The sequence below is a fragment of the Procambarus clarkii genome, chromosome 87 (genome assembly GCF_040958095.1).
Source record: "Procambarus clarkii isolate CNS0578487 chromosome 87, FALCON_Pclarkii_2.0, whole genome shotgun sequence".
NCBI lineage: Eukaryota > Metazoa > Arthropoda > Malacostraca > Decapoda > Cambaridae > Procambarus > Procambarus clarkii.
The window spans coordinates 4,281,286-4,307,437 of record NC_091236.1 but is presented as its reverse complement, the minus strand read 5'-3'; the positions used below and the strand labels follow the sequence as shown (position 1 = coordinate 4,307,437).

The 26,152-nt window shown below is 41.6% G+C and overlaps 1 protein-coding gene across 1 annotated transcript; it reads left to right on the top strand.

The window, feature by feature from the left end:
* The first annotated feature begins 234 nt into the window (after positions 1-234).
* Positions 235-26,152, top strand: LOC123747085 (aldehyde dehydrogenase family 16 member A1). The gene is made up of 15 exons (XM_045729093.2): positions 235-360; positions 2,302-2,531; positions 4,336-4,514; positions 6,476-6,632; positions 7,595-7,755; positions 9,093-9,190; positions 11,850-12,047; positions 14,129-14,253; positions 15,612-15,720; positions 16,075-16,174; positions 18,160-18,287; positions 19,060-19,208; positions 20,818-21,256; positions 22,874-22,980; positions 25,735-26,152. The coding sequence occupies exons 1-15, from the start codon at positions 256-258 to the stop codon at positions 25,925-25,927; spliced, it is 2,478 nt and encodes an 825-aa protein (XP_045585049.1). The 5' UTR covers positions 235-255; the 3' UTR covers positions 25,928-26,152.

The window sequence follows — 26,152 nt, the reverse complement described above, 5'->3', positions numbered from 1 at the left end:
TCCATCAGTCTTTATCATGTTTTAGTATTGAGAATCTCAGGACACGTGTTCATGTAGGATGCAAGTAAGAAGCCTAAACTATTACATTGGAATTACAGTGATAATTTTTTTAACTAATCAAATCCATAGATAAACTTACATATTTTCTACAAGTTCATAGCGAAATATATAATAGGTTTTCTCTAATAAGATACTTGTGTAATACATCCACGAGTGAGTCCTCCATGTGGGGGGGGGGGATGATTATCAACAAGGATGGCCGGACACCCGGAGACTAAGGCTCAGCCCACCAACTCTGTGGCCACAATATTTCATACAATGGAATATGGACCAGCTCTGGAGGATGATAAAGTAGCGCAAGTATGTGACTTGCTCGCCCATGCATTACCAGATCTTGACATAAGTGTTTAGATAGATTAATTGACATGTCTTCTTGATGGTAGATGCAGTTTGCATGAAGGGTTTATCCTCTCGATGACTGCACCAGTACAAATATTGGGAGACGCGTTAATGTTGACAATGACAAGATTTCAAATGTTGATTTGTGTAGATGGAGGAGCGGCGACTAAGCAGAGGCGATTGTTAGAGGGAGACTCTCCTCACTGTGGGGCAGGATGTCGTGCTAATGGCGTCAGCTGATCCATGGTGCTGCGACGGGGTATGGTCGTTTCCAACGTGAGACGATTCGACCAAGCTCGTTTTCTGTTTGGTAAAACCATAAATATTGTTATACTAGGTTGTATTAGCTTAGGTTAAGCTGTATTGGCCTAGTTGGGTTGAGCTGGGTTTGGTAAAGTAGGTTTCAAAATCCGCTGGCAATTCGTCTCGTGTACGATGTGACTTATATCCTCTGCAACAAAGCAGTTGTTGTCTATGTTTGGTGAGACTGCTGCTTTCCGGAGGGGTCCTTGGGTCATTTATTTATTTATATACAAGAAGGTACGTTGGGTTTATTAGAGATACAGATGTCATTGATGCTTGGTTGGTCTGGCCCGGGATACATCATGTGTTGTGTTTGGTTGCGGCTCTTCGCCGTTGCCTGCGCACGCCTCGGTTTCTGTGGCCGGGGATGTGCTTTGGGTTCATCTGGTTTCCCTCGATCCCTGTTCCAGGGCTCGGGTTTCCCAGGTCGTCTGCAGCATTACGTCTATTCAGCCTGTGGTTTATCCTCGTGCCCATGACGTTTGGAAGTTTGCTGCTCGGGCTGCCGTCTTCGACAATATGTCTTGAGCTGATATTCGGGCGCGGGGATTTTGGAGGTCGAACAGGGTCCTGGGTGCCCAGTTTGGTTAACGTTCCTAGGCCTGGGTGTTTGTATGTGTATTTGTGTTGCAGGTTGCAATCAGTTGTCTCGCCTTCGAGTTGAGGTGCGTTTGGCAGTTGCCTCCCAGGTAAGTCCCTCTTTTACATATCTTTGGTTATGTTGCTCCAAGGATCCAACGGGGGTTCACGCAGAAAACCAGCGTTGAATGTAATAAAACGCCATTTTCTGGGTGAGCCCCAGAGGCTCCCTGGCACCCTCCCTCCCTCCCTCTAGTTGGCAGTTTTCATGCTGTTTTGATGCATAGCCTCCAAACTGGAGGTTCTAGGTATCCGGCACGGAGAGTCCGGCGCTCCCCCTCCCCCTCCCACTCACGAGTGGCACGGTGTGATGTTTCCTTGGGAATTAAGGGAGTTCTGCTTCTCTGTTTGGTTTTGGTTGCAATTTTCATACCATGCAGGGTTTGTTTTGTTATGCCCACCTTTCTTGGTGCCTAACCCCAGTCGGTGGCAGATAAGGAAAACCCCTAACCACGGTGGGTTTACTAGGGCCATTGCTCTCTGTGGGGCCAGGTTCTGGCTCGTGGTCCCCGGTAGGCTGAACTCCATTGACTAATGCCCTGGTCTAATGTGTCGCATATTAGCCCGATAGCTCCAGGGAACCTCCAGGGCTCACTCAGAAAATGGCATTTCTTTACATTCAACGCAGATTTTTTGTACACAGCAGCTTTGTCACAATTAAGGCAGTGCTGTCCCATGATTAATGTACAGTACTGCAGTTTGTGTTATGAACATTGGTCAGCAGATGTCGTTTAGTAACCCAACAGCAAAACCCAGTAATCCGGATTTCTGTGAATTAAGTAGTCAAAAACTTGGACTTCATTTTGTCTTAATCACACAAAGGTCCGAGTTACAGAGATCCAAATTAACAAGCTCATAAAGCACCGTCATTGATTGAAAGTGCATTTTTTTTAATTATACAGTCTGATGTATTTAAATATATTAGCATACTGTAGTCATTTTACTTCTATAAATCTACAGGCTTGGCTTGATGACCATGGTCGGAAATTTGGTCATTTCATTAACAACACTTGGGTTCATCCTGACGATCGGAAGACATACGAGACAAAGGATCCTTGCAGTGGGTCTGTTTTAGCATCAACCATTCAGGGTACTCAGGAGGATGTCAACCAAGCTGTTGCTGCAGCAAAAAAAGCCTTCAAGACTTGGAGTGCTCTATCAGGCCATGCAAGAGCTCGCTACTTGTACAGGTACTACATACACTATTATTAATAATATTTACACCTAGTAGGTTAGACTGCAGTACAGTGCATTATTATTATTATTATTATTTTTATTATTACTACAATATTGCATTACTGTATTATTAAATATTGGTGGTATTACAATTACTAGAAACTCTTGATGAGAATATCTTGGTTATATAATTTTTATATTATATATTTTGAGCCATATCAAACTTTCTCCTCATGGCAAGGTTCTGTTGTTACCAGGGACAGGATTGTAGGATTGTAGGCCCAGTTAGGAGAGAGTAAATTTCACACAGGTGCATTGATGGTCTTTTCAATTGTTCTGCTGGGTAATACTGATGTGAGCACTTCTTGGCATGGGAGAGACTGCCAAAGAGTGCTCTATATTGTTAGTCCACCTGCTCACTGTTCCCAGTCATCACCAGGCACCAACACTTGAATGTCAGCAGAGTGCCCAGACTGTATGCCTCACATTTCTCCTGACTGTTTCCCTGTGCGCTTTATTCAGGCTGAGATCAACACTATTCGGTTAAGTGACTTGTGTTTCCTTAGAAACTTGCTTAATTGTGTAGTCTGCTCATGGTGTTAGTGGACACTTTAACTGGGTGTGAATAATGGTCATTTTGTGTTTCTGGACTCTGTGGATGATCAATTTTAGTACTTTTTACTCAAGTGGTTATAGGAGTAGGTGCTTTCTGACTCTCGATAGAAGGCTGAGAGCTTTCCCTTCCCATAGCTCGTGGTAAACCTTTACCTACAAGTAAGGCTTGTATGTAGCCACCAACTGGTTTACTCTTTGATCCCCAATTGCTGCTGGGTGAACTGTTATGGATTGGCTCCCAATCAATCCTCCTTGGATTTTGCCACAGGGTGAGTGTGTAATTACCCAAGTATATTTACAGGACGTGAACTACACTTGTAGTGTCCCGTATTCCTGGTATTCTTTGTCATTTGACGCTTTGAAACACCCAGTGGCTTGACTTCCTCCACCACCTCGCTTAACATTTTGGCATTCTGCTAATGCTCTCCTTTGGCATCCTGCTGAGAGAAAATAGGACAAAACAACATATGTATGAGCTGGAAATGCAAATAAGCTGAAGAAATATATGGAAATAAGGATACACTGGTCACAAAGTGGAATGTACTGAAAATAGTTTTAAAAGCCACCTCCATCCACAACTTTAAGACTAGATATTACAATGAATTTCAACATCAGTAAAGTAAAAAAATGCAGTGTGTGTGTGTGTGTGTAAGAAGGATAGCAGGTGGAGAATACAGAGTAAAGCATCATTGTCAGTGTTAGGTAAGCACTACGTCCCCAGCCCTGCCTCACCTCCATCCATTATGTGCCCTCATGCTCAATACACATCTAATTGTATTTACAGGGCTGAGCTTCAGCTCTTTGGTCCAGACTTTCGGTGTAAGTTTTAAGTAGGATATCTTAAATGTGTTGTAGTGTAATATATTTTCTATTATCCAGTGTCAGCTGGTTACTAGATACATATACAAACCTGACATTGAATTATACTGCATTCAAATAATGTGACATGACTCCAATAACAGGGCCTGTGTTTTGTGACAAAAAGGTTAGTCAGGGGGAATAGGATGGGAAGCATAGGAGATTGCTTGGGGGTAAATGTTGGTGCTGTGATTTTCCCTTTTTTATGCAAGGTGCAGATTGGGCTTATTCAGAAACCTGAATTACTAGTACTGTATGTGCAAATCTGGATAGGGACCATAAAGATGTACAGTAGTTTAAATTTTGGAGGATACACTGTCAATTTTGATGACCTTTGTTTTTCAGTATTGCCCGTCATGTACAGAAGCAGGCTCGTCTACTGGCCGTGTTGGAATCCATGGACAATGGGAAGACCATTCGAGAAACACGAGACTGTGATGTACCCTTAGTTGCACGACACCTTTACTACCATGCTGGCTGGGCTCAGTTGATGGACTCGGAGATGGTTGGCTGGAAGTCAGTTGGTGGGTCCACTTGCTTAGATTTAATAAAGTATTAAGTGGCATCACATATATTTAAAAAAAAAAATAGTTTTTAACATTACTGTATAGAAGAGATTGCCCCAAAAATTAATCATATGTCTTAACAAATTTTTTAAATAATGATTCTATTTAAGGCAAAATCTTGAAGACTGCATACATGTCAGGTTCTTGTCCAATCCGTCCTCCTAATAGTATATCACATTTTGACATACTGTATCCATTACCTTTGACTTTATATTTATAATACTTCAGTTTTTGTCCTTGTGTAATTACCCAGGTGCAATTACCTGAGACCGAAAACTGATGTACTAAAAATGGTAGCGGCTTGCAAAATTGACATGTCCCATTTTCTGTTGGTGGGTCCTCAGGTAGGTTAGGTTCAGGCACTTTAAACTCTGTGATGCACCGCGTTTATTGTGAAATTCTCCCTGTGCGTCGAAAATCAAGTGTTCACAAACTTTTTCTTTGTAAAATGATAGATTCCCTTCCCTCAACATGTACATGTAAAAAAAAAAAAAAAAAAAAAAAAAAAAAAATCGGTCATCAGGGGCTGGTCACCCGTGTGTGAAGCTCCCTGATGCGGTCGTGCGGGCCATTCAAGCCTCGCGAGTTGCCACAAATATATTTACAAATAATATTGCTATGTATTTTCAATGCTTTATAATGATTTTTTTGTATCGTATCTGATACATACATGTGTCCTTTACAATATTTATACAGTACTGTAGAATGTTCATAATGTTCCATAGAATTGTGATACATGTGTCAGTAATGTCCATAATTAATGTATTGTATATTGTTGCCATATTACTTGTTCAAAATTCACTAATATTACATTATGTACAGTTTCCACACACTACACAGTAACATACTGTATTACACACTCGGTACTTCGGAAGTGAGTGATAACCAAAGAAGCAGTCCATGGTACACAGCGCGACTTTGCTCTCGATGCACCACAAACAAACAGATTTTCGCTTCCTGTTTCTTCATTGTGTGTGCTTGCAAATAACACATTCATGTACACTCTTGGCTTTAGTACCTGTAGATGGTATGTAGCCAAGCTTGTGAAGTGTAAGATAGTCTTGAAAAGATTATAGGAAAAGATGGATTTGTAACGTAGTCTTGAAAAGATCGCTTTGTGAGGTATTCTGGAAAAGATTCAGCTATTCTTGAAAAGATTGATGGAAAACACCACCATGGAAGCCGCTAACACTATCCATCTATGCTACTTTTATCAGATGCATCATCACTGAACCCAGAAAAGGATTCATCTATGTATCATCTATAAAAATTGGAGATAACACGGGTGAGCATAGGTGGCGTTCAGCTGCTACTGGACTTGCTGTATTGTCTTCACCGGTGCTGTATCACTTGCATCCGACCCTTGTGTTAGGTCTTTATTGTGCTTTGGCATCCTGCATCTCTTTGGCGTCTTGCTGAGAGAAAATAGGATAAAACAACAAAGATAGAAGCTGGAAGTGCAAATAAGCTGAAGAAATATAAGGAAATAAGGATACACTGGTCACAAATGCTCACAAATGCATCATATGAACTTTTGAGTTCATATAATGCAAATTTGGATTGATTGCTTAGAACCCATTTTTCATATGGGTTCTCTTCCCACCCATAGAGTAGGGAACAACACAATTTGAATGGGTACTTGTCCTTCTGAGTCAAGTCACTCGTAGCCTATCACAATACCCATATATAAAAACAAAAACCAATACCCAAGTCGTGTGTAGGTGAGATAAAGGTGAGATGAGGTGAGATAAAAGTAAGCTAGCAAGTTGCCACTCATAAAGGGGCACTTCATTTTACTCAGTATGGTTACTCATATTTTTTTCTTTTCTCTGTTCTGATTTTTGTTTATTTAATTCTGCAGTGTAACGGTTAAGCGCAAGATAGCATTGTAATTACTTAGGTGTTTATTTTTCTATTAGGAGTGGTTGGTGCAATTGTCCCATGGAATTTCCCATTAATGCTGCTGGCATGGAAGGTGTGTCCTGCTCTGGCGATGGGTAATACAGTTGTCTTGAAGCCAGCTACCAATACCCGTTTATCGGCTCTCCTCTTTGCCGAGATCTGTGCTGAGGCTGGGTACGTAAATTCTATTTCACGGGAAGATTTTACCATGTGTCTGAAGAGATGTGCAGACACAATGTTAAGGCTTTTAATAAGGAAATATTAATTTATTTTTATTCTGAATTCAATACCCGGTCAGAGTGAGATGAATGAACATGTTAGTTTGAACCTGATGCCTCTGTTCACCAAGCAGAAGTTGGTGAAGGTATGGTGAAGGTATACATTAGACCAGAAGGTATGGCAGAAAGTGCAAAATACCCCTGTTGAAAATCAGAGGTACAATAGGTATGCTGAGAGAGAACTATCAACATCACAGGCCCAGGACTTTTCAACATTCTCTCTAAACATAAGGGGCATAATTGGCCAACCTCTCATGTCATTCAAAAGAAAACTTGATAAACACCTCCAAAGGATACCTGATTAATATGGCTGAGATTCATACATCAGGGTGTTAGCAGCCAGATCTAGCAAGCCTGGTTGACCAGACTACCAACCAGGAGGCCTGGTCAGAGACCGGGCCGTGGGGACGTTGATATTCGGAACCAGTGCAAGTAACCACAGGTAACTGTAAGGAATATGGAGAGAGCGAGGGAGGAAACTGTTATTTACATTGTAAAAATTGCTGTGAAAGTTGTTTCTTTATATATTTTATCATGAGAGGGCAAATATTATTAATTTTAAAGATGTTTTAATATTGTTTGTATTGAAATCCCTTCCTTAACCATGAATGATAACAATATACTGTAACTAGTTAAGAGATTACCCACTGGCTGTCGATTCTAGAATGTGAACATTAGTAAAGATATTGAATGTTTATTCTATGTAATTTTGAATATGTATTCATCATTTTAGCTGTGCTTGTACCTTTTTCTATTTTATCACTTCTCCAGAGAGTATAATCTCTGAAGACTGTGTGTTTGTGCAGTAATAGATTGCAGTGTGTATTGGACTAATAATTTATGTTGGATAATTCTTAGGTTACCTGCTGGAGTGTTTAATGTGATAACTGGTGGAGGCGCAATGGGTTCCATGCTTGCAACTCATCCAGATGTTGATAAAGTGGGATTTACCGGCTCTACTGATGTTGGCCAGGTCCTGAGGAGAGCCACTGCAGGCACTGGAAAGAAACTCTCACTTGGTTAGTATTTAAGGTGTTGATGGATTTTTTTTGTTTATCTCCTAGAACAACCCAAAATATTTTTGCTAAAATTTAGGGTCAGTTAAAAGTCCTAAGCATGCTTTTCTAGACATCTCTCCCTCAGCATAGGAGAGTGCATATACAGTACATATGCTGTAGTCACTGATAGGTAATTTAATTTAATTTAATTCATTGTGTTAAGGACAGGCAGCCAGTGTATATATACATGTTAGGCTTATATTGAGGTCTCCTCCCTCTTGTCCAACAAGAAGCTGACTAACTCTTGGATGTCTCGTTACTTCTAGGTGGAATTGTTTCTCCAGGGCTCTTTTTCTTGTTGGCATTGACCTCTTGGGGGTCAGGTCAGGGAGCTTCATGCTCTCCTTCAGTGCAGGGGCTTCTGCTCTTTCAGTCCTGGTGGTAGGTTTGTTCGTTTGCAGCGGTCTCCTTCTTTTCTGGTGTAGAATTATACGGCTGCTTTCTGGGGGTCCTTGGGTTGTTGATGCACGGTAGGTTAAGCCGGGGGTGCATCATGTGTTGTCATCATCATCATCAGCTCCGGAAAGCCAAAGGGGCTCCCCCCAGAAAACCACCGTTGAATGTAATGAAACGCAAGTTTCTGGGTGCGACCAGGAGGCTTCCCGGCATCCCTCCCTCACTCTGGATGGCAGTTTTTTGTGTTTTTGACATCCAGCCTCAGACCTGGGGTGTCGATAGCCAGGGTGGGAGTCTGGGGTCCTCCCTTTCCCTTCCCGGAAAGAGGGGACCTGCACAGACAGTGGTGCGATGACATGGTGATGTCGTGCTCGTTTGCTTATTTCATTTGGGGAGTTCTGTCCACTAGTTTGGCTTTCAGTAGCACTTAACCAAAATAGGGGTTTGTTTTGGGGTGCTTACCTTTCTGGGTGCCTGACCCAGTTGATGGCAGACATAGAATGCTTCCAACCACACGGGGGGTTTCTATAGGCCATTGCTCCTCGTGCCTCTCTGAGGGGGGCCAGGTTTTGGCTCGTGGTCTACAGTAGGCCTAGAACTCCATTCACTTAGACTGATGCCAGGGTCTAATACATTCATATCAGCCCAGTTAGCTCCGGGGAGCCTCCAGGTTTCACCCAGAAACTGGCGTTTCATTACATTCAATGCTGGTTTTTGCAGTGTTTTGAAAGAAAAACTGTAAAGGATTAAAAAAAAAATGTATATGCAGTTGAAATGTATCTTATTGAATACAAATCTATTGTATAATGTTTAAATTTTATTTGCCATTGTAGATGACTGAAGGTTTTCACTGTAAAGAAATATTTCACGCAAGATTACTCTCATTTCTTTTCTCTGCGCAGAACTTGGAGGGAAGAGCCCTGTAATTGTGTTTGACTCTGCAGACCTAGACTCAGCAGTTGAGGGCATTGTTGACGCCATCTGGTTCAATCAAGGGCAGGTAACTAATATGAAATAAAATCTTTTAATGTAAGTATAGATGTATATAAATGAAGATTTAGGTACAGTATTGAATTAAAATAAGCTTCAGTATACCAAAATATTAAACAAAATATAGCTTTAATTGTAAATGAAAAGCTCCTTTTGGTCAAGGCTTTCAGCTGCTCTGATAAGAAAAGTCCTGGTGTTCCTGCAAACAAGGCTATGCACGGTTATAACAGGTGGGTACATTGTACTAGAGCAGCTGTAATGGCTAGGTGATGTAATGGGGAATGGGAGGAAATGAGAGTAAGGGGAGTTAATGAGAGTTAGGGAGGTAAGGGAATGGATCACCAAAGGGAAACAGGTATAAGAGAGAAAGGAGGATAATGGGATAAAGGGAGAAAGGATCAGCAGGAAAGGGATATAGAATAAGAATGAAGGGGTAAAGGGGTAGATGATGATATTATTCATTTTTCTTTATAAATAAAATGAAGTTGTCTTTCAACCTGTTATCTCTATGCAATGATAATATGAAAATCATAATCACATTATTCAGTGAGTGCCCTTCACTCCTGGACATCATTAACTGGATTTTAAAGTAAGCACATACCATCTTTCATTCAAAGGCAAGTGTACAGTACCATTAATAGTTAATATTTTTCTAATTACATTCTTGTGCAGCCACTAGCATGTGTAGTATTTCGGGCAAGTCCTTAATCTTATGTTCCCCTGAATACGACCCGCTTAATCATTTAACAACCATTTTACTGTTGGGTAAACAGAGGCTACAGTTATGGCTTGATGCCCAGTAAATCCTCCCTGGCCAGGATATGAACCCCATGACAAATTGCTCACGAAATGCCAGGCGAGTGTCTTGTCACTACTCCACAGGGATTTACTGTACATTTATAAATATTAGTCAAAGATACGAACATGAGTGAACTCACAGAACTCAGAGATGTTACCTGACTGAAACTGTATCCTTGATATTTACAAACATCAACACAACAATACATCACCTTGCACCCATAACTCACCAAGGGTTCCTAGCTAGGCTTCTCAGAAAATCTGGACTCTGACAGGAAGACTCCTGTGGGAGACTACTGGGTAGCTCTCTGAGGGAGGCTACTCTATCTGGATGGGTAATTACATGTACTCACATAATGGTACTCGCCTAGTTGTGCTTGTGGGGGTCGTGCTTTCGCTCTTTGGTCCTGCTTCTCAACTGTCAAATCAACTGGTATAGAGATTTCTGAGCCTATTGGGCTCTTATCATATCTGTATTTGAAACTGTGTATTGAATCTGCCTCCACCACATCACTGCCTAATGCATTCCATTTGTTAATTACCCTGACATTGAAAAAATTCTTTCTAATGTGTCTGTGGCTGATTTGCATACTCAATTTCCACCTGTGTTTCCTTGTTTGTGTTAACCCATGCTAAATAGTTTCTTTACCCACCCTGTCAATTCTTCTGAGAATTTTGTAGGTGATAATCATGTCTCTCCTTACTCTTGTCTATCAAGGACATGAGGTTTAGCTCCCGTAGCCTTTCCTTGTAACTCGTACCTCTCAGTTCTGGAACTAGTCTAGTGGCATACCTCTGAAATCTTCTCTAACTTTGTTTTGTGTTCAACTAGGTATGGACTCCAGCTTGGAGCTGCATACTCCAGGATTGGTCTGACATAAGGGGTATAAAAGTTCTGAATGTTTTTTTTCACAAGTTTCTAAACTCAGTTCTTATGTTGTCCAATCTAGCATACGCCGCTGATATTTTTTTGATGTGGGGACAGGTTCGGTGTGATATTAACCCCCAGATCTTTCTAATTGACTCGTGCAGGATTTCACCTCCCAGATGGTACCTTGTGTTCGGCCTCTTGCACTGCATGTCCGTGTTTTTAAACTGCTCTGGTATTTAGCTGAAAGCTAGGGAGCCAAGTTCCACTCAGTGAGGTAGCCTAAGGTTATCAAATGTTCAGTATGGCAAACAAAGGTTTCACAGTTGGTCAGTTACCATAAAGCAAGGCATTACATGTGACCTCACTCCAGTTATAAGAGTAGCAGATCATAGTATCTGACTTGGTCTTTAAATGTTGACCACAAGACCTGACCACTTGGGTTAAGATGCAACTTAGTACATTGAAGGTGTGATCTTTTGACAGAGACTGGTAACAAAATATCATGACTCGACTCTGTATATTTATAACTAAAAGCCAATTATGATGTTACACAGTGGGGATCATTTCAAACACACTAAGCAGGTCATATTGTTACAAGGGAGAGAGGGAAGCCATCCTGGAGCCACAGACCAACTCCAACCACATCAACGACCAGAAAAGAGGCAACTGAGACTTTTGTAATTCAGACAAGTCTGCCAGCAATGACTGATTTTACATGAGTATTTTTATGAAATGTTTCCAGAAGATACCAGCTCTTTCCGACTGTTCATTTCTGTATTGTACTATTAAATTGACTGCTATATTATTTATACTTTCTCTCTTGGTTTGCTCTCTCTACCTCATTTTTGCTCATAACTTGACATGTATAAGAATTGAATAATTTGTTGGGGTAGAAGAGTACATATTCCATACACTAGAATTAGACATAAAATAAATCAAAGTTCTTCAGTCCAAAGCTTTTCAGGTATAAAAGCTACAACTATAAATGTTGGCATTTCAGGTTTGCTCTGCTGGTTCACGCCTCCTGGTTCAAGAGCCTGTGTTTGATAGGTTTATTGAAAAAGTAAAGCAACGCATGAAGACACTGAGGATGGGTTCATCCTTAGACAAAACCATGGATATGGGAGCCATCATTGATCCAACACAGCATAAATTTATTGCCGAGTATGTTAATTATGCTCGTAAGGAAGGAGCAGAGGTAAATTTTAGTAATATTGTTTTTTTCTTCATCCATTATAACCCTTTGTTATTTATAGTTGATTCTTTTATATAATTCCTCATATTGCAGACACACTTGATAGTTTTTTTTTGTAAGGTGTAAAATATAAATTGTCTCATTGTTTTTCCTTTGCCCCTCTCTCTTCACATGCATAATTTCTCTCACTTGCCTTCCTGTATATTTCAGACTTCCTTTCCTCCTCTTACCTCAGAATTCACTTCAATCTGTACAACTAGATCTCTTAACCCACATACTGTACATGAAATGAAAATTATGTAATTTTGGTCCATCCTGAAGGGTTATGAAGTCAAAACTAAGCAAGAAAGCAGTGGAAGCCATTATAAGGCAGGACAGGAAGTGAAGGGAATACACTTTTCTCACTATGATATTGTTCATTTGTTTGCCATTACCATAAGATATTTTGTTAAATTCAGTCAGTTCAGATCCAGAGTTGTATGGGTAAAGTTTTGGTACCCAGATTGGTGCTGGAGGTTTGTGCAACTGAGTTATTACTTTAGTGTTCATTGGTCAAATACCACATCTGGCCTTGGGAATTCGTGCAATGATATGTTGTTTGATACAATAATAATGATTGTTATATGAACTGTATTTCTTAGTTGACATTCTTCAAATGCTCCGTGAAACCAAGGAATTACAGTCCACTAATGACCTGACCCCTTGCCCAATAAGTCTCTTTGCAAATGGGCTTGTCAATAAAATTAATGGGTAAGGGAGATATTGATAAGTCTAACTCAAGCAATCACCAAGGAACCAGCTCACTATGACCTGAAAATCAGCCATATATTCAGCGACCTCTATTAGTGTTACAGTAATAAGAAATATGCAGTAAGGTCAATTAGGGCCAATCTATGCTAATTAGCAATCTGTGAACTAGCATTACAAGTTGTGTCACTCTCCACTGTCACCAAGGTCGCAGCACCATGCACAACAGTATTATGTAAGCTGGCACTGCAGCACTCTTGCTACCCTTGAAATGGTTGTCACAGCATCCATGCTCTAGAGTTCGATTCCAGTGGGTATAACTAGATTATTGTGTCACCGACTACAGTTATCCGCTAAAACTTTGTTTGTCATGTTCCTGGGTATACTTATTACCGTATATTTTGGCAGATAAGATGACACTTGAATAGTCAAAAAGAGCACCCAAAACCAAAGGTTGTCTTATAGACCAGGGGCCAGATTCACAAAGAAGTTACACAAGCACTTACGAACCTGTACATCTTGCCTCAATCTTTGACGGCTTTGTTTACAATTATTAAACCGTTAATGAGCTCCGAAGCACCAGGAGGCTGTTTATAACAATAACAGCAGTTGATTGGGACATTTTCATGCTTGTAAACTGTTTAATAAATGTAACCAAAGCAGTCAAAGATTGAGGAAAGATCTACACTTTCGTAAGTACTTGCATAACTGCTTCGTGAATCAGCACTTTGTAACGTGCTTCGGGAGAGGGGGGGGGGCTTTGCAGATGAGCAGCGCGGTAGTGAAGTGTGATGTTTGCTCGTTTGCTTGTTTCCTTGAGATTGGAGGGAGTTCTACCTCTCTCTTTCAGTTCTTAGTTGTCATTTTCTTAACATGTTGGGTTTGTTTTGTTATGCCTACTTTCTGGGTGCCTAACACTGGTCGATGGCAGATAAGGAAACCCCCCAACCACATGGGGCTTTTTCAGGGCTATGGCTCCCTGTAACCTCTCTGAAAGGGTCAGGTTCTGGCTCTTGGTCCCTGGTAGGTTGAACTCCATAGCTAATGCCCTGGTCTAATATGTCACACATTAGCCCGATAGCTCCAAGGAGCCTCTGGGGCTTGCCCAGAAATTAGCTTTTCATTACATTCAATGCTGGTTTTATTATAATACTCCCTTTATTTTCTTTCATTCCCCTTTATTTTGCATCTGGAGAATCTTTTCTTGTCATGAGCTGATCTTACCACTTGGTCATTCCACCAAGCTCTTCCTCACACTCTTATACCAGTTTGTGCTGTCCCACACACCAGCTTAATATTCCTAACCAGATTTTTCATGTATTCTGATTTTTTGCCAGGTATTTCAAGTTGATGCTCCTTCAGGATGTTTCTATCCGCCAACCTTAATCACCGGTGTGGGCACTACATCTTGTACTGTCATGGAGGAGATATTTGGCCCTGTTCTTTGTGCCATGCCATTTAGGTGAGTTTTGTGAAGTAAAATGTTTGTACTGAACAGTACAAGTGAACCTTATTGAATTCAGAAACTGTATAGGCTTAAACTGTACTTCATGCACACAAAAAACCAGCATTAAATGTAATGAACTGCCCTTTTCCTGGATGAGCCCTAGTGGCTACCCAAAGCTCTGTCTCTGATGTAGTTTCCAAATACTTAGTCACACCAGTCATAGATGTTCTGTTGGCCTACTGGAGACCAAATCCAAAACCTAGTTCCCCCTCAAAGAGGCAGAGAGAGCATGGACTTGTTATAATCACTCTCTCCATTAAAGCGCCCAGATAGCAGACATGGCATTACAGACAACTGCGTTGTTCATGAAAATGAAGCAGCGAAACATCCAACATACATCACAAAAGAATCCCTCAAAATGAAATGGTTCATACAAAACTGAGTCTGAAACACCTGCAGTGTGCATGCACAAAGCTGCCAACTGGCAACATCCCAGGTAAGCCAGCATCCTGCACTCGGTCCGATGCAGATGGGCCATTAACCAACACACCTGGTAACTGGGGTGGGGAAGGGAGTCAAGGAGCCACTGGAGCTCACCCAGAGAGGGGGATTTCATTACATTCAGTGGTAGCTTTCTAGGGGAGGCCCTGGTGGCTCCATGAAGCTAATGAATAACAGAGAAGAAGAAATAAATGGGAATATACAGGAAGGAGGAGAGATTGGCAGCTACAAAAGTTGAATAAGAAACACCATGCTGGGCCACCTGGACCATATAACACAAGTTGAAATGAGACCAGGAACATTGACCAGATACCTTGCTGCTGAAACCCTATCAGATCTCATAGACCTGCAAGCCCAAATATCAACCCACAATATATTGGCAAGAACAGTAGCCAACACCACAAACATATGAACATCATAGGCCCATAGATAGACCACAGGCTGGCGTGCTGTACACCTGCAGACCACATGTTCTTTATGGTCCTCAGGTGATGGAAAACTATCTAGAACCACCCCTAGATCTCTTTCTTTATTGGATTTTTTTTTTTTTTTTTAAAGATTTTTCACATAATTTGTAGGTTGTGTGTGGTCTATGTTCTCATATTCCACATTTCATAAAATGGCATTTATTCACATTAAATTCCATTTGCCAAGTGGTGCTCCATACACTTATTTTGTCCAGGTCATCTTGAAGGGCATGACAATCGTTCAAGTTTCTTATCCTCCCTATTATCTTGGCATCATCATCAAACATGTTCACATAATTCTGTATTCCATCTGGTAGATCGTTTATGTTGACAGTGAAGATTTCACTAAAAATATTAGCATCTTCATTATATGTTTAATACTAGCAGTGATCTTTACTTGTTCAGAACTGCCAAGGAGGCCATATCTTTGGCTAACAATACCATATATGGCCTGGGTGCCTCAGTCTTCTCAGAACAGATGACTCTTGCCATAGAGACTGCCAAGATGATCAAGGTAAGTTCCCTGTATTTTGTGCATTCCTTCACAAAGTGTATTTATTAGGTAGAGTTAGGCCTTTTTTCAATCTTTTACATGATCATATTTCTATGGTTCTCTTTTCTGGACGTATGGTCCCCTCATTAGTTTTCCAGGCTTTAGTGCTGGTATTGTTAAGCCTTAGAAAATCACACCATGTCTTTCAGACCCATCCTTACCTTGCAGTTTACTTCCAGTGGGAGTTAGACTTTTTAATATTTTTCACTTGACCATCCTGCTTTTCTTGAAGCATATTATATAGTGTTTTGTTATGCTGTGCTTTAATCATGTGATGTAATATTAAATTAAAGTAAATAATTCATTTGTTCACAGGCAGGTACTGTGTGGATTAATTGCCACAATATGTTTGATGGTGCTGCTGGGTTTGGTGGATACAAGCAGAGTGGCTATGGCAGGGATGGAGGCAAAGAAGGTAACTGCTAATATGAGCAAAAAAATATATAATTAAACTATATTTAATATGCAAATTGTACTAGTGTAACAAATGTGATTTTATCATTATTTCTTATTACCTGGTTCTTGCTGCAAATTGGCCTTTCCTAAATAGCTTCCAAAGTCTTGAAGGTTTTCAAAGGAATTCATGCAGCAACAGATCATTGAGTACAAAACTAGGTTGCTTGTTCACGGAAATCTCAGCAGTTAGCGCAGTTGGCTGACAACAGAGGCATTCCCAAAAGCAACAACTTAAAGAACAAGAGGACACAGATTCAAGCCAAGGAAATCAAAATGCCTGAGTATACCTGCTTAAGGTTAATTTAGTGTACATCATGAGGGAGGTTTTCCCTCACTTCACTGCTGGCTAGGCTGAGATGTCTCCAGTGCTGGCTAGGCTGAGATGTCTCCAGTGCTGGCTAGGCTGAGATGTCTCCAGTGCTGGCTAGGCTGAGATGTCTCCAGTGCTGGCTAGGCTGAGATGTCTCCAGTGCTGGCTAGGCTGAGATGTCTCCAGTGCTGGCTAGGCTGAGATGTCTCCAGTGCTGGCTAGGCTGAGATGTCTCCAGTGCTGGCTAGGCTGAGATGTCTCCAGTGCTGGCTAGGCTGAGATGTCTCCAGTGCTGGCTAGGCTGAGATGTCTCCAGTGCTGGCTAGGCTGAGATGTCTCCAGTGCTAGCTAGGCTGAGGTCTCTCCAGTGCTGGCTAGGCTGAGGTCTCTCCAGTGCTGGCTAGGCTGAGATGTCTCCAGTGCTAGCTAGGCTGAGGTCTCTCCAGTGCTGGCTAGGCTGAGATGTCTCCAGTGCTAGCTAGGCTGAGGTCTCTCCAGTGCTTAGTTCAAAGCCTGACTGTTGCTAGCAGCAGTTTTAGGCATTTTGCAGGGATAGGTAATGTCCTGTACTGTACTTGCATAGTTATACGTACTTGCAAGGGATGAACTACAGCTCACCCCTTATTCAACTGGTGTATATCTGCAGGCTTCATCATATCATCAGTGGAGTCTACTTCCACTATTTTACTTTTTAGTGCATTCCAGTTGTTCACTATTCTGACCTTAATTTCTTTCTACTGTCTGTGGCTCATTTTCGAACCTACATTGTTTCCATCTTTCATAATCACTATTATGGTGAACATGATGATTGAACTATTATGATGAATATCATGATGAGTGAACTATTATGCTGATCATGGTGAGTGAACTATTATGCTGATCATGGTGAGTGAACTATTATGGTGAAATAAAATCTATAATACTTTCAAAAATTGCCATGGAATTAAAAGTGCCTTCAGGCTATGGTCGGCCGAGCGGACAGCACGCTGGACTTGCGATCCTGTGGTCCTGGCGAGAAACAATGGGCAGAGTTTCTTTCACCCTATGCCCCTGTTACCTAGCAGTAAAATAGGTACCTGGGTGTTAGTCAGCTGTCACGGGCTGCTTCCTGGGGGTGGAGGCCTGGTCGAGGACCGGGCCACTGGGACACTAAAAAGCCCCGAAATCATCTCAAGATAATCTCAAGATAATGGTGCCCTTCAATGATAGCCTGGCAAGTGGGGGTTGAAAAGCTCCCCAGTGTGTTGAAGAGTGAGTGTTGATCTAGTCTGCCTGCCTATTTGAGTGATCTTGAGAAAGCATGACATTGCTCAAGAGAAAATAGAAGTGGCCTGAACTAAAAGGAGCTGCTCAACCACACTCTTAAGCTATATGTATTGTGTAGTGCTGGCATAATCTTTCCTAAACTAGTTGGGGTTTACACCAAAATAAATTAAAAATATCCCATCTGTTTTTTGGCACGTGCTTTTGTGATGTCAAAATTCTTGCTCCACATTGAGTGGTCACAGAAATGGATCCTTATGAAGGACACTGAAGTACATGGATGAAATTATGCATGATTTTATGAATATTGGATCTAATACTATCAAACATATTATAAATACCTTATATTATTTTCCACAAACCTTTGACAGGTCTCTTTGAGTATGTGAAACCTTCATGGCAAGGCCGCCTAAGTTTTGAGACTCCTGAACTAGACTGTGCCAAATTTGGTGCTTCATACATGGCAGACCGGCCTTCAATCACTCCAGCCATTCCAGAGGTCTGATAATGTTTTTTCATAGTAATCAGTTAATTGTTATTTACTCTATTAAACTATTTGTGTTAAACAGATCAAAATCCATATTAAATCCAATAAAAACATGCACTAAATAAATGATACAAAGATAAATAAAAGTTCTCTTATGAATAAAGTTGTAGAAGTTTGGAACAAGGGAGAATGCAGTGGATACCCAAAACCATCACTAGTTTCAAAGCATTGTGTGAGAAAGCGTACTGTGAAGATGGGACACCACGAGCGTAGCTCTCATCCTGTAAGTTCACTTAAGTAATTACTGAAGAAACAGTGACAGCAGAGAAACATTTATTTGAAGAATGGAAAAATAAAAGAACCTTGGATAATTTTTTAATGGATTTACTTGGAAAGGTTTGCTGTTTGGCACAAAATTGAATTTGTTCAAACTGGAAAAGGTTTTGTATATATGTTGCAAAGTCAGTCTAAACTAACCGAACCTAAAATTCCTAGGCCTAATATACTACATGTGTGTGTGTGTGTGTGTGTGTGCTATACTAGGCCTAGGTATATTTGCTTACTGTGGGGGAGCCCCTTCGGCTCCCTAGAGCTATCGAACTGACATATGCTATCAGTCTGATAGCATATATCAGCCCCCTCTCCCATAAAACAAATTTCTTGTAACATTTGCAGTGGCTAAAGATATCTTATATACCTATAGATAGAAATATATTTATCTTAGGACAAATATAAATTAAATCATAGCTTTTCTAACAAACATGTTTCATTAAAAACTTTACAGATGGTTGGTATTGATAGAACACTGCCGCAGGTGGATAGAACATACAAGCTATATTATGGTGGAGCTCAAAAGCGTCCAGATGGTAACTACTGCCGCGTGATCAATGATGCCAACGATAGAGCTTTTGCCCTCGTTGGAGAGAGTAACAGGTAATCGATGAGGATTATTTTTGTGGTCATAAATCTGAAAAAATTTCAGACATCTGGGTTTTGTTCATATATACTGTACTTGTATGTTATATATGCAGTATATATACATTGGTTTTTGCCTATTAAAGGTGGGGGCCCAAGAGCTGGAGTTTTATTCTTTAGTAAACAGGTGAAATGAGTTGTAGGGGGTAAGATAACTATCAGGAGAAAGCACCAAGCTATTACAACTGTATAGCACTTGGGCTGAAGGGGGTAATGAGAGTCAATTCCATTGACAGCATCATCATGCACATATACAGAATGACAAAGCAGTCAGGCTTGGAAATTGCTATGTTGCAGTTTGTAGTTTTTCAGAATGTTCATGTGGCCTGCATGTATCAGGGTTCCTTTCACTTACGGGAGAGTGCCACTGATTGCTGAACTGTTATTGTGATCATGATGAGTGAACTATTACAATATTGTGATCAAGAAATGAAAAACCCTGCACAAATACAACGTCACCAGGTGGAACAGAACCAGCCTTTCTGTTTCGCTGCCTTTCACCGCTGCATTATGGTTAAAACAAGCTGCATGGTACCCTGTGCCCCTACCAGTGATGAAGGTACCTCCTACATGGAGGCAAACAGAAGCGCATGAAACACCCCAGTTGACTCCAAGGGCAGGCAAACACCGAGCAACAAAAGATCACGGTGGAGGTAGGTCCCAAGCGACTTATGAAAGATAACTCCAAGCCACAAGGGCAGTACTTACAGGGCACCAAGAGAAGAGAACCCGAGGCACATGCAACCCGAGTACTGGTGAAACACTCCTGGCTCACACACCACCAACGGACAGGACAATACCACAAGGCACAACACTGAAACAAGTCTGGAGCCAGAGTTGCACGACTGCCAAGTCTCACATTAACCACAGAACTAAAGGTGTGGATAGCCGGTGCTGGGGTCAGGGGCTTCTCCTTCCCCCTCCCGGGGAGGGGGGAGCTGCTCAGACAGTGACGCGGTGATGGTCGTGACGTCATGCTCGTTTGATCGTTTTTTGTTTGGGTGAGTTCTGTCCAAAAGTTCAGCATTCAGTAGCAATATTTTAACCAGATAGGGTCTGTTTTGGGGTACCTACCTTTCTGGGTGCCTGACCCAGTCGATGGCAGACATAAAATACTTCCAACCACACGGGAGTTTCTGTAGGTCATTAATCCTCGTGCCTCTCTGAGGGGGGCCAGGTTCTGGCTCGTGGTCCCCGGTAGGCCTAAGAACTCCATTTGCTTTGACTGATGCCAGGGTCGGAAGCCTTATGTTATCAATATCCTTCACATCCCAGTGCTGTGATCTGAGGAAAACTACCAGTGTATCCAAGAATTAATTTCATTACACTTAGTATGTTAAGTTTGTGACAAGTTGGCAGAGTAAATTGCAAGATAGTGTAGGGTCTGCGTATAACATTGGCAGTTTCCAAACTGTTTATGGTAAAGAAGATGGAACAACTAGAGCTTAGATATAATCTCATTACTACAGTTTGGTAATTGCAATTAGGTGCAGTAGTTACAATTACATACATTTACAAATGATTATTAACAATAGCTGTATAATCTTTGCATGTGTAAATTTTCCAGAAAGGATGTTCGCAATGCAGCTGAAGCAGCCAGCAAAGCTCAACCTGGCTGGGACAAGCGAACAGGCTTCAATCGATCTCAGATTCTCTTCTATTGGGCTGAAAACCTGGAACAACGACGTCAAGAGTTCATAGACCACTTGGTAGCATTGACAGACCAAAGCACAGAAGCAGCTTGCCTGGAGGTGGACAGTACAGTGGCTAGACTCTTTCATTGGGCATCTTTTTGTGACAAATATGGTGGGGCTGTTCAAGAAACTCAGATGTATGGCACTGTTCTGAAGATTCATGAAGCAGTGGGGATAATAGGGATAGCGTGTCCTGATAATGCTCCACTGCTAAGTTTTGTGTCGCTGGTTGCTGCAGCAGTTGCTCGTGGTAATGCAGTAATAGCAGTACCAAGTGAGAAATATCCAACTGTAGCACTCTCTCTTTACCAGGTGGGTTTTACACGACATTACACCTTATTTAAAGATCTCCAAAGATTATTTGTATACAACCTTAACTTTTTCCTGTCAGTTTACCTCATTTTCTATAAATATTCTTTTTACAAATTGCAATATCTCCTTACTTCCCTGTTCTATTATATGGTTTATATTTATAGTTACTAAGTTCAGGCTTTCCATCTTGACCTGGGTAGGGGAGTGCTGTCGACTGGTGGGGTACACTGTGGTTGGCACTGCCAGCTCTTCAGCTAAAGACGGCACACCGATGCTTCTCTCAAACTTCTCGTTTGCTGTCGTGAGGTCTTGGAGGGGGGGGGGGGGGGTATTTTTAGCTTTTTCATTTGCTGGCACTTTGTTCACTTAGGGAAGTTCTGCCTTTCGTCTTACTAGGCTAGCCTGGGGTGTGTGCAGTAGAACTCCTCTGTTACCCCTGGGGGCTTTCCTGCAGTTTACTGATAGGGTTTACCAGCGTAGTTGGACCCAGTGATTGGGCTTCCTGTAGGGCTCGTTCACCCTACAAACCCTAGAAAACCCCTATGGGCTTGGTTGTACAATGGACACCTCTTCTGAGCCCACTCTCACCCTGAGCGAATTTGATGGTTATTCGTCCCCCCTGCCTCAGGGTGACAATCATCCATTCTGCCTCCGCCATGCTACTTGTTGGGTTGGTGACACCTATGACCCAGAATCTTGTGGAACTTGTTCTCTGCTTGTGCCCCAAATCACCCATTCCTCATTGTGAGGTGATGGGTATTCCTTTCATCACAAACTACACACACAACTCTTAGCTCCCAGCTAGGTGCCAGAATGTGAGGTTACTTTATGAAGGAGGCAACCCAACCCTTTAGGCGAGAGCAAACGCTGAGGTCCAACGACACAAACCTCCCGTCACTAGGTCGCTAGTTCCTCAACTGAACAAATCAGTCTAAAGGGTAACTAATGGGTCCTCACACCAAATTTAGTATTTGAAGCTATGGGGCTTGATCCCTTAGCTTAACCCAGTTTATAACAAGAACACGGATGTTAATGAAGCAGAGCAAAATAACAGGGCAGTACACATAAAATGTGTTGACGGAAAGACACTTGCAACAAAGCAAAATTTATTCAACAAACTTATTTACTAAATACACGGTAATTCATGTTGCGTTGTGTTAATTCCAGAGTGTCACTGCAACAGCTAAACAGTGATTTTTTCACAATATTTTCTTTTGCCTTTGCTGCTGGTAAAAAATTTAATTGACACATTTTCCTATAGTTTGAAGTAACATGGTGGTAGGATGCTTGTTTATTTTGAAAGAAATACCAAGGAATGTTAGTGAAAAGCCTTTGGATGTCTGCTCCAATGACAATAATAAAGCTTTGTTGGCAGGTGAGGGAAGCATGTCCTCTCATCACTGAGAGGCTGGGGCTATGTGTCAAGCCTAAGATGAAGACTCAGCATTGTAATGTAGGAAGTGGTCAAACTGGTGTTGGTGCCTGTACATCATCACTGAAGTTGTATTTTGCAGTGTTAATTGGACTCTTCCTACATACTGTTTATAGTACAATTTATTTTTTTGTTGTATATTTCAATTATAAATACACTTTCAATAATTTTTCTGATTCTCACAGGTTCTAGAAACTTCAGATCTTCCTGGAGGAGTAATCAACATTCTAACAGGTTCTCGAGACCACATTACCAAATACTTGTCGGAGCATCAAGATCTCCAGGCAATGTGGTTAGTTTCTCACTATAATTTCATTCTGTTTTAACAGATTTTGAACATTATGTACAATGTGTTCCAATCATCCCTCTGGTGATGACAGATCACCTGCATTTAGTCATACCAACCTCACTCCATTCATCTGCTCATCTTTCAACCCATGTGTTTTTCAGGATGGGCCTCTCATTTAGCTCCACAAGCTAAATGGTGGTTTAGTCATCATCTCCCGGAACTCTATCCTGTCTGTCTCCCTCATTCACCTGGTTACTGCATTGATGGCATGCTTTCTCTGCCAGGGCCCATCCTGTGCCTCACACTTTCTGCTGATTGGTGTGGACTATCCCTGCCAACGTTAGTTCTGCCGTGGCCATTGGTTCGTTATTGTTCTATTCCGCTTCACGATTGTTTTTTTATGCCATTCACGTTGTGTGTGTGTGTTCTAGCTGTGTATCTCCAACTGTGTGCCAGGGTTACCTTCCTTGGTAGTTGGTTTGCATTTTCCTCATTCCACCTGATATCTGTTCTATATAGTTCATATTCCTCTGTAACAAGTTGACTCCTCTTGAGTTGCCTCATTTCCGGGTAGCACATTGGACCTGTTCTCTAGTAGGAGCCTCGTTTACCTGTAGGTTTACTTGCAGAAGACTTTGTGTTCTACTACCTTAGCCTTTCCATGGAGTCAGGCTTGTCTTGTGATAACTAGACCTAATAGGCTGTTGCCTGGAGCAGCCACCAGGCTTGCCTATCCATTTCATTGGTTAGTCTGCTGTATTCTTGTGTTATGTTCACAACTGGCCTTCCTTTTACCGAGTGTGCGCTTGGGTCACTTACATGATTCTTCTCCATTTCTGCAAATGCCTTCCTCACTTGGTGTTTACGGTCAGGGTTCACTAAGCCTAGATGCTGCTCTCATGCCTTCCTGGTTTCCCTCTTCCCACTCTTGTTTTCTGGATGGCTGTCTAAATAGCTCCACACACATCATGTCACAACTGGTGATGTGATGTGATTTATGAGTCATTAAAAGCCTACCAGAGACCAGAATCCAAAACCTGTTCCCCTGATAGAGGCACAGAGAACAGGGTATGCTAAGTCATCCTAACTGAGAAATAAGCCATTAGAGAGGCTGAACAAGATAAAATTTATAACAGCAAGGCAAAACTGAGCAATTCTGAAAATAAGAGAGACAATAGTTAGCAGGCGATGAGTCACAATAACGTGCCTGAAGTATGTTGATCAGACCACACACTAGAAGGTGAAGGGACGACGACGTTTCTGTCCATCCTGAACCATTCTCAAGTCGATTGTCTTGAGAATGGTCCAGGACGGACCGAAACATCGTCGTCCCTTCACCTTCTAGCGTGTGGTCTGGTCAACACAGTAGTTAGGTTGTTAATCCTCTAGTTACCCCTCCCCATCACCAGGTAGCATCACCAGGAGCCAACAGACAGATCATGGCAATCTATCAGTCATGCGCCTGGTGCTGTAGTGTTAGCAGTGCTCTTCATGTTACCATTTTTTTTCCCCCAGAGAAGTGTTTGCCATCCTTTGGACTCTGTCTTGCCGGGACTATTTGTTTGCATTTCTTCCAATTCTGGAATTTGCTTCACTAGTGTGTATTTCTGTGCTTCACTTATATGAACCTTGATTCACTGTTTACCTAGAACTGAATGGGCTTGGGGGATGACTTCCCTAGGTGCTTGCTGATGTTGCCTCTACCTTGTCAGGGTTACCTTCCCTGGTGGTCTCAGCAGTCTGACCCTGAGGGTGTCGGCTTCCTGTTTGAGGGTGCCTCAAGGAACAGTCCATACAAATAAATATCAGCGAAACTACTGAGGTGTGTTGTCATGAGACTGAGCAGCTCATGGTGGCACTGCCACCTTGCAGTAGTCGGCTGTAACTAGAGGGGTTCCAACTGACCACTTAGTGGAGTATTTGAGGAGTTGTTTGCTGCTTCACTTCTTGCTTCTCTGTGAACTATGGCAGTTGTCTGTCTTCCCTTACTTTTTAGTTTCCTTGGTAATTACCTAAATGTAGTTACAGGATAAGAGCCATTCTTGTGGTGTCCTGTCTTCCCAGCAGTGTTTGTCTTTGGTCTCCACCACCTTCTCACTTGTTCCAACCATCTACCACACTCTTTGTAAAAATGAATTTTCTATTGTTTTTTCTGCAGCTTTGTTTAGTTTAAATCTAAGCCCTCTTATTCTTGAAATTCCAGGTCTCAAGAATTGGTCTTCTTCAACTTTTGTTGTCGATTCCTGTTACTATTTTGTACGTAGTGATATCACCACTTTTTCTTCTATTGTTTTGCTTTGGCATATTTAATGCCTCTGACATCTCCTCTTAACTCATGTCTTTCAGTTCTGGAAGCCATTTAGTTACATGTATTTCCATCCATTGGTTTGGATAATCATAACAATCCCCTGCTCCTTACTCCTCTGGGTGGACCAATTGTGACTGTGGTATCCAAGTAAAATCTGTTTGCAATTAGAGAATAAGTTGACATTGGCTTTCTAACATTTCACATAAGGACATTATAATAAATATGTAATGACAACTCTGGGAGAGAGGGTGATGGCGAGTGAATTATGATTGCAGTATACTGTAGTACTAAAGTTTGAAATTAACAAATACTATACACCCATTATAGGTTTCTAGATAACATTTTATAAGTACAGTAAAAGCTATAGTTTCATTTTGTATTTACCATTTTAAAAAATGACACAGTACCATACCTGTACCTGTATTACAAATTTTATATACTTTTAACAGGTACTTTGGAAGCTTAGAAGGATCCAAGTTTGTGGAGTATGCTTCAGCAGTTAATGTCAAACGCACCTGGGTGAACTACGGCTTGAACCGTGACTGGTTTGACCCCCACCAAGGACAGGGTGAAGAGTTCCTATATCATGCTACACAGGCTAAGAATATCTGGTTAACCATGGGAGATATATTTGCTAACTGAAGCAGGCAAATCTGGGATGTAAACCTCATTACCTGTGCCATTGTTATAGTAATAGCATAGTAACCATGTCCATAAACAGTGAGAATGCTGTCTACGTAATATTGCATGACAAAATCCTCAAACACAGCGGGTCCAGCTCGAGTATCTCCACTAGTATTTGTGGTGCACAGGTGCCGACCACATCGCTGAGGGACCGGAACATGGTAGAGCTTGGTGCAGTCTCAG

Bases quoted from the DNA above. Each gene is read 5' to 3' on its own strand.
- LOC123747085 (XM_045729093.2), top strand. From the start codon at position 256: ATGGCCGGACACCCGGAGACTAAGGCTCAGCCCACCAACTCTGTGGCC. The intron at 9,191-11,849 runs GTAACTAATATG...TTGGCATTTCAG, and splicing joins TCTGGTTCAATCAAGGGCAG to GTTTGCTCTGCTGGTTCACG. The intron at 22,981-25,734 runs GTTAGTTTCTCA...TACTTTTAACAG, and splicing joins CAAGATCTCCAGGCAATGTG to GTACTTTGGAAGCTTAGAAG.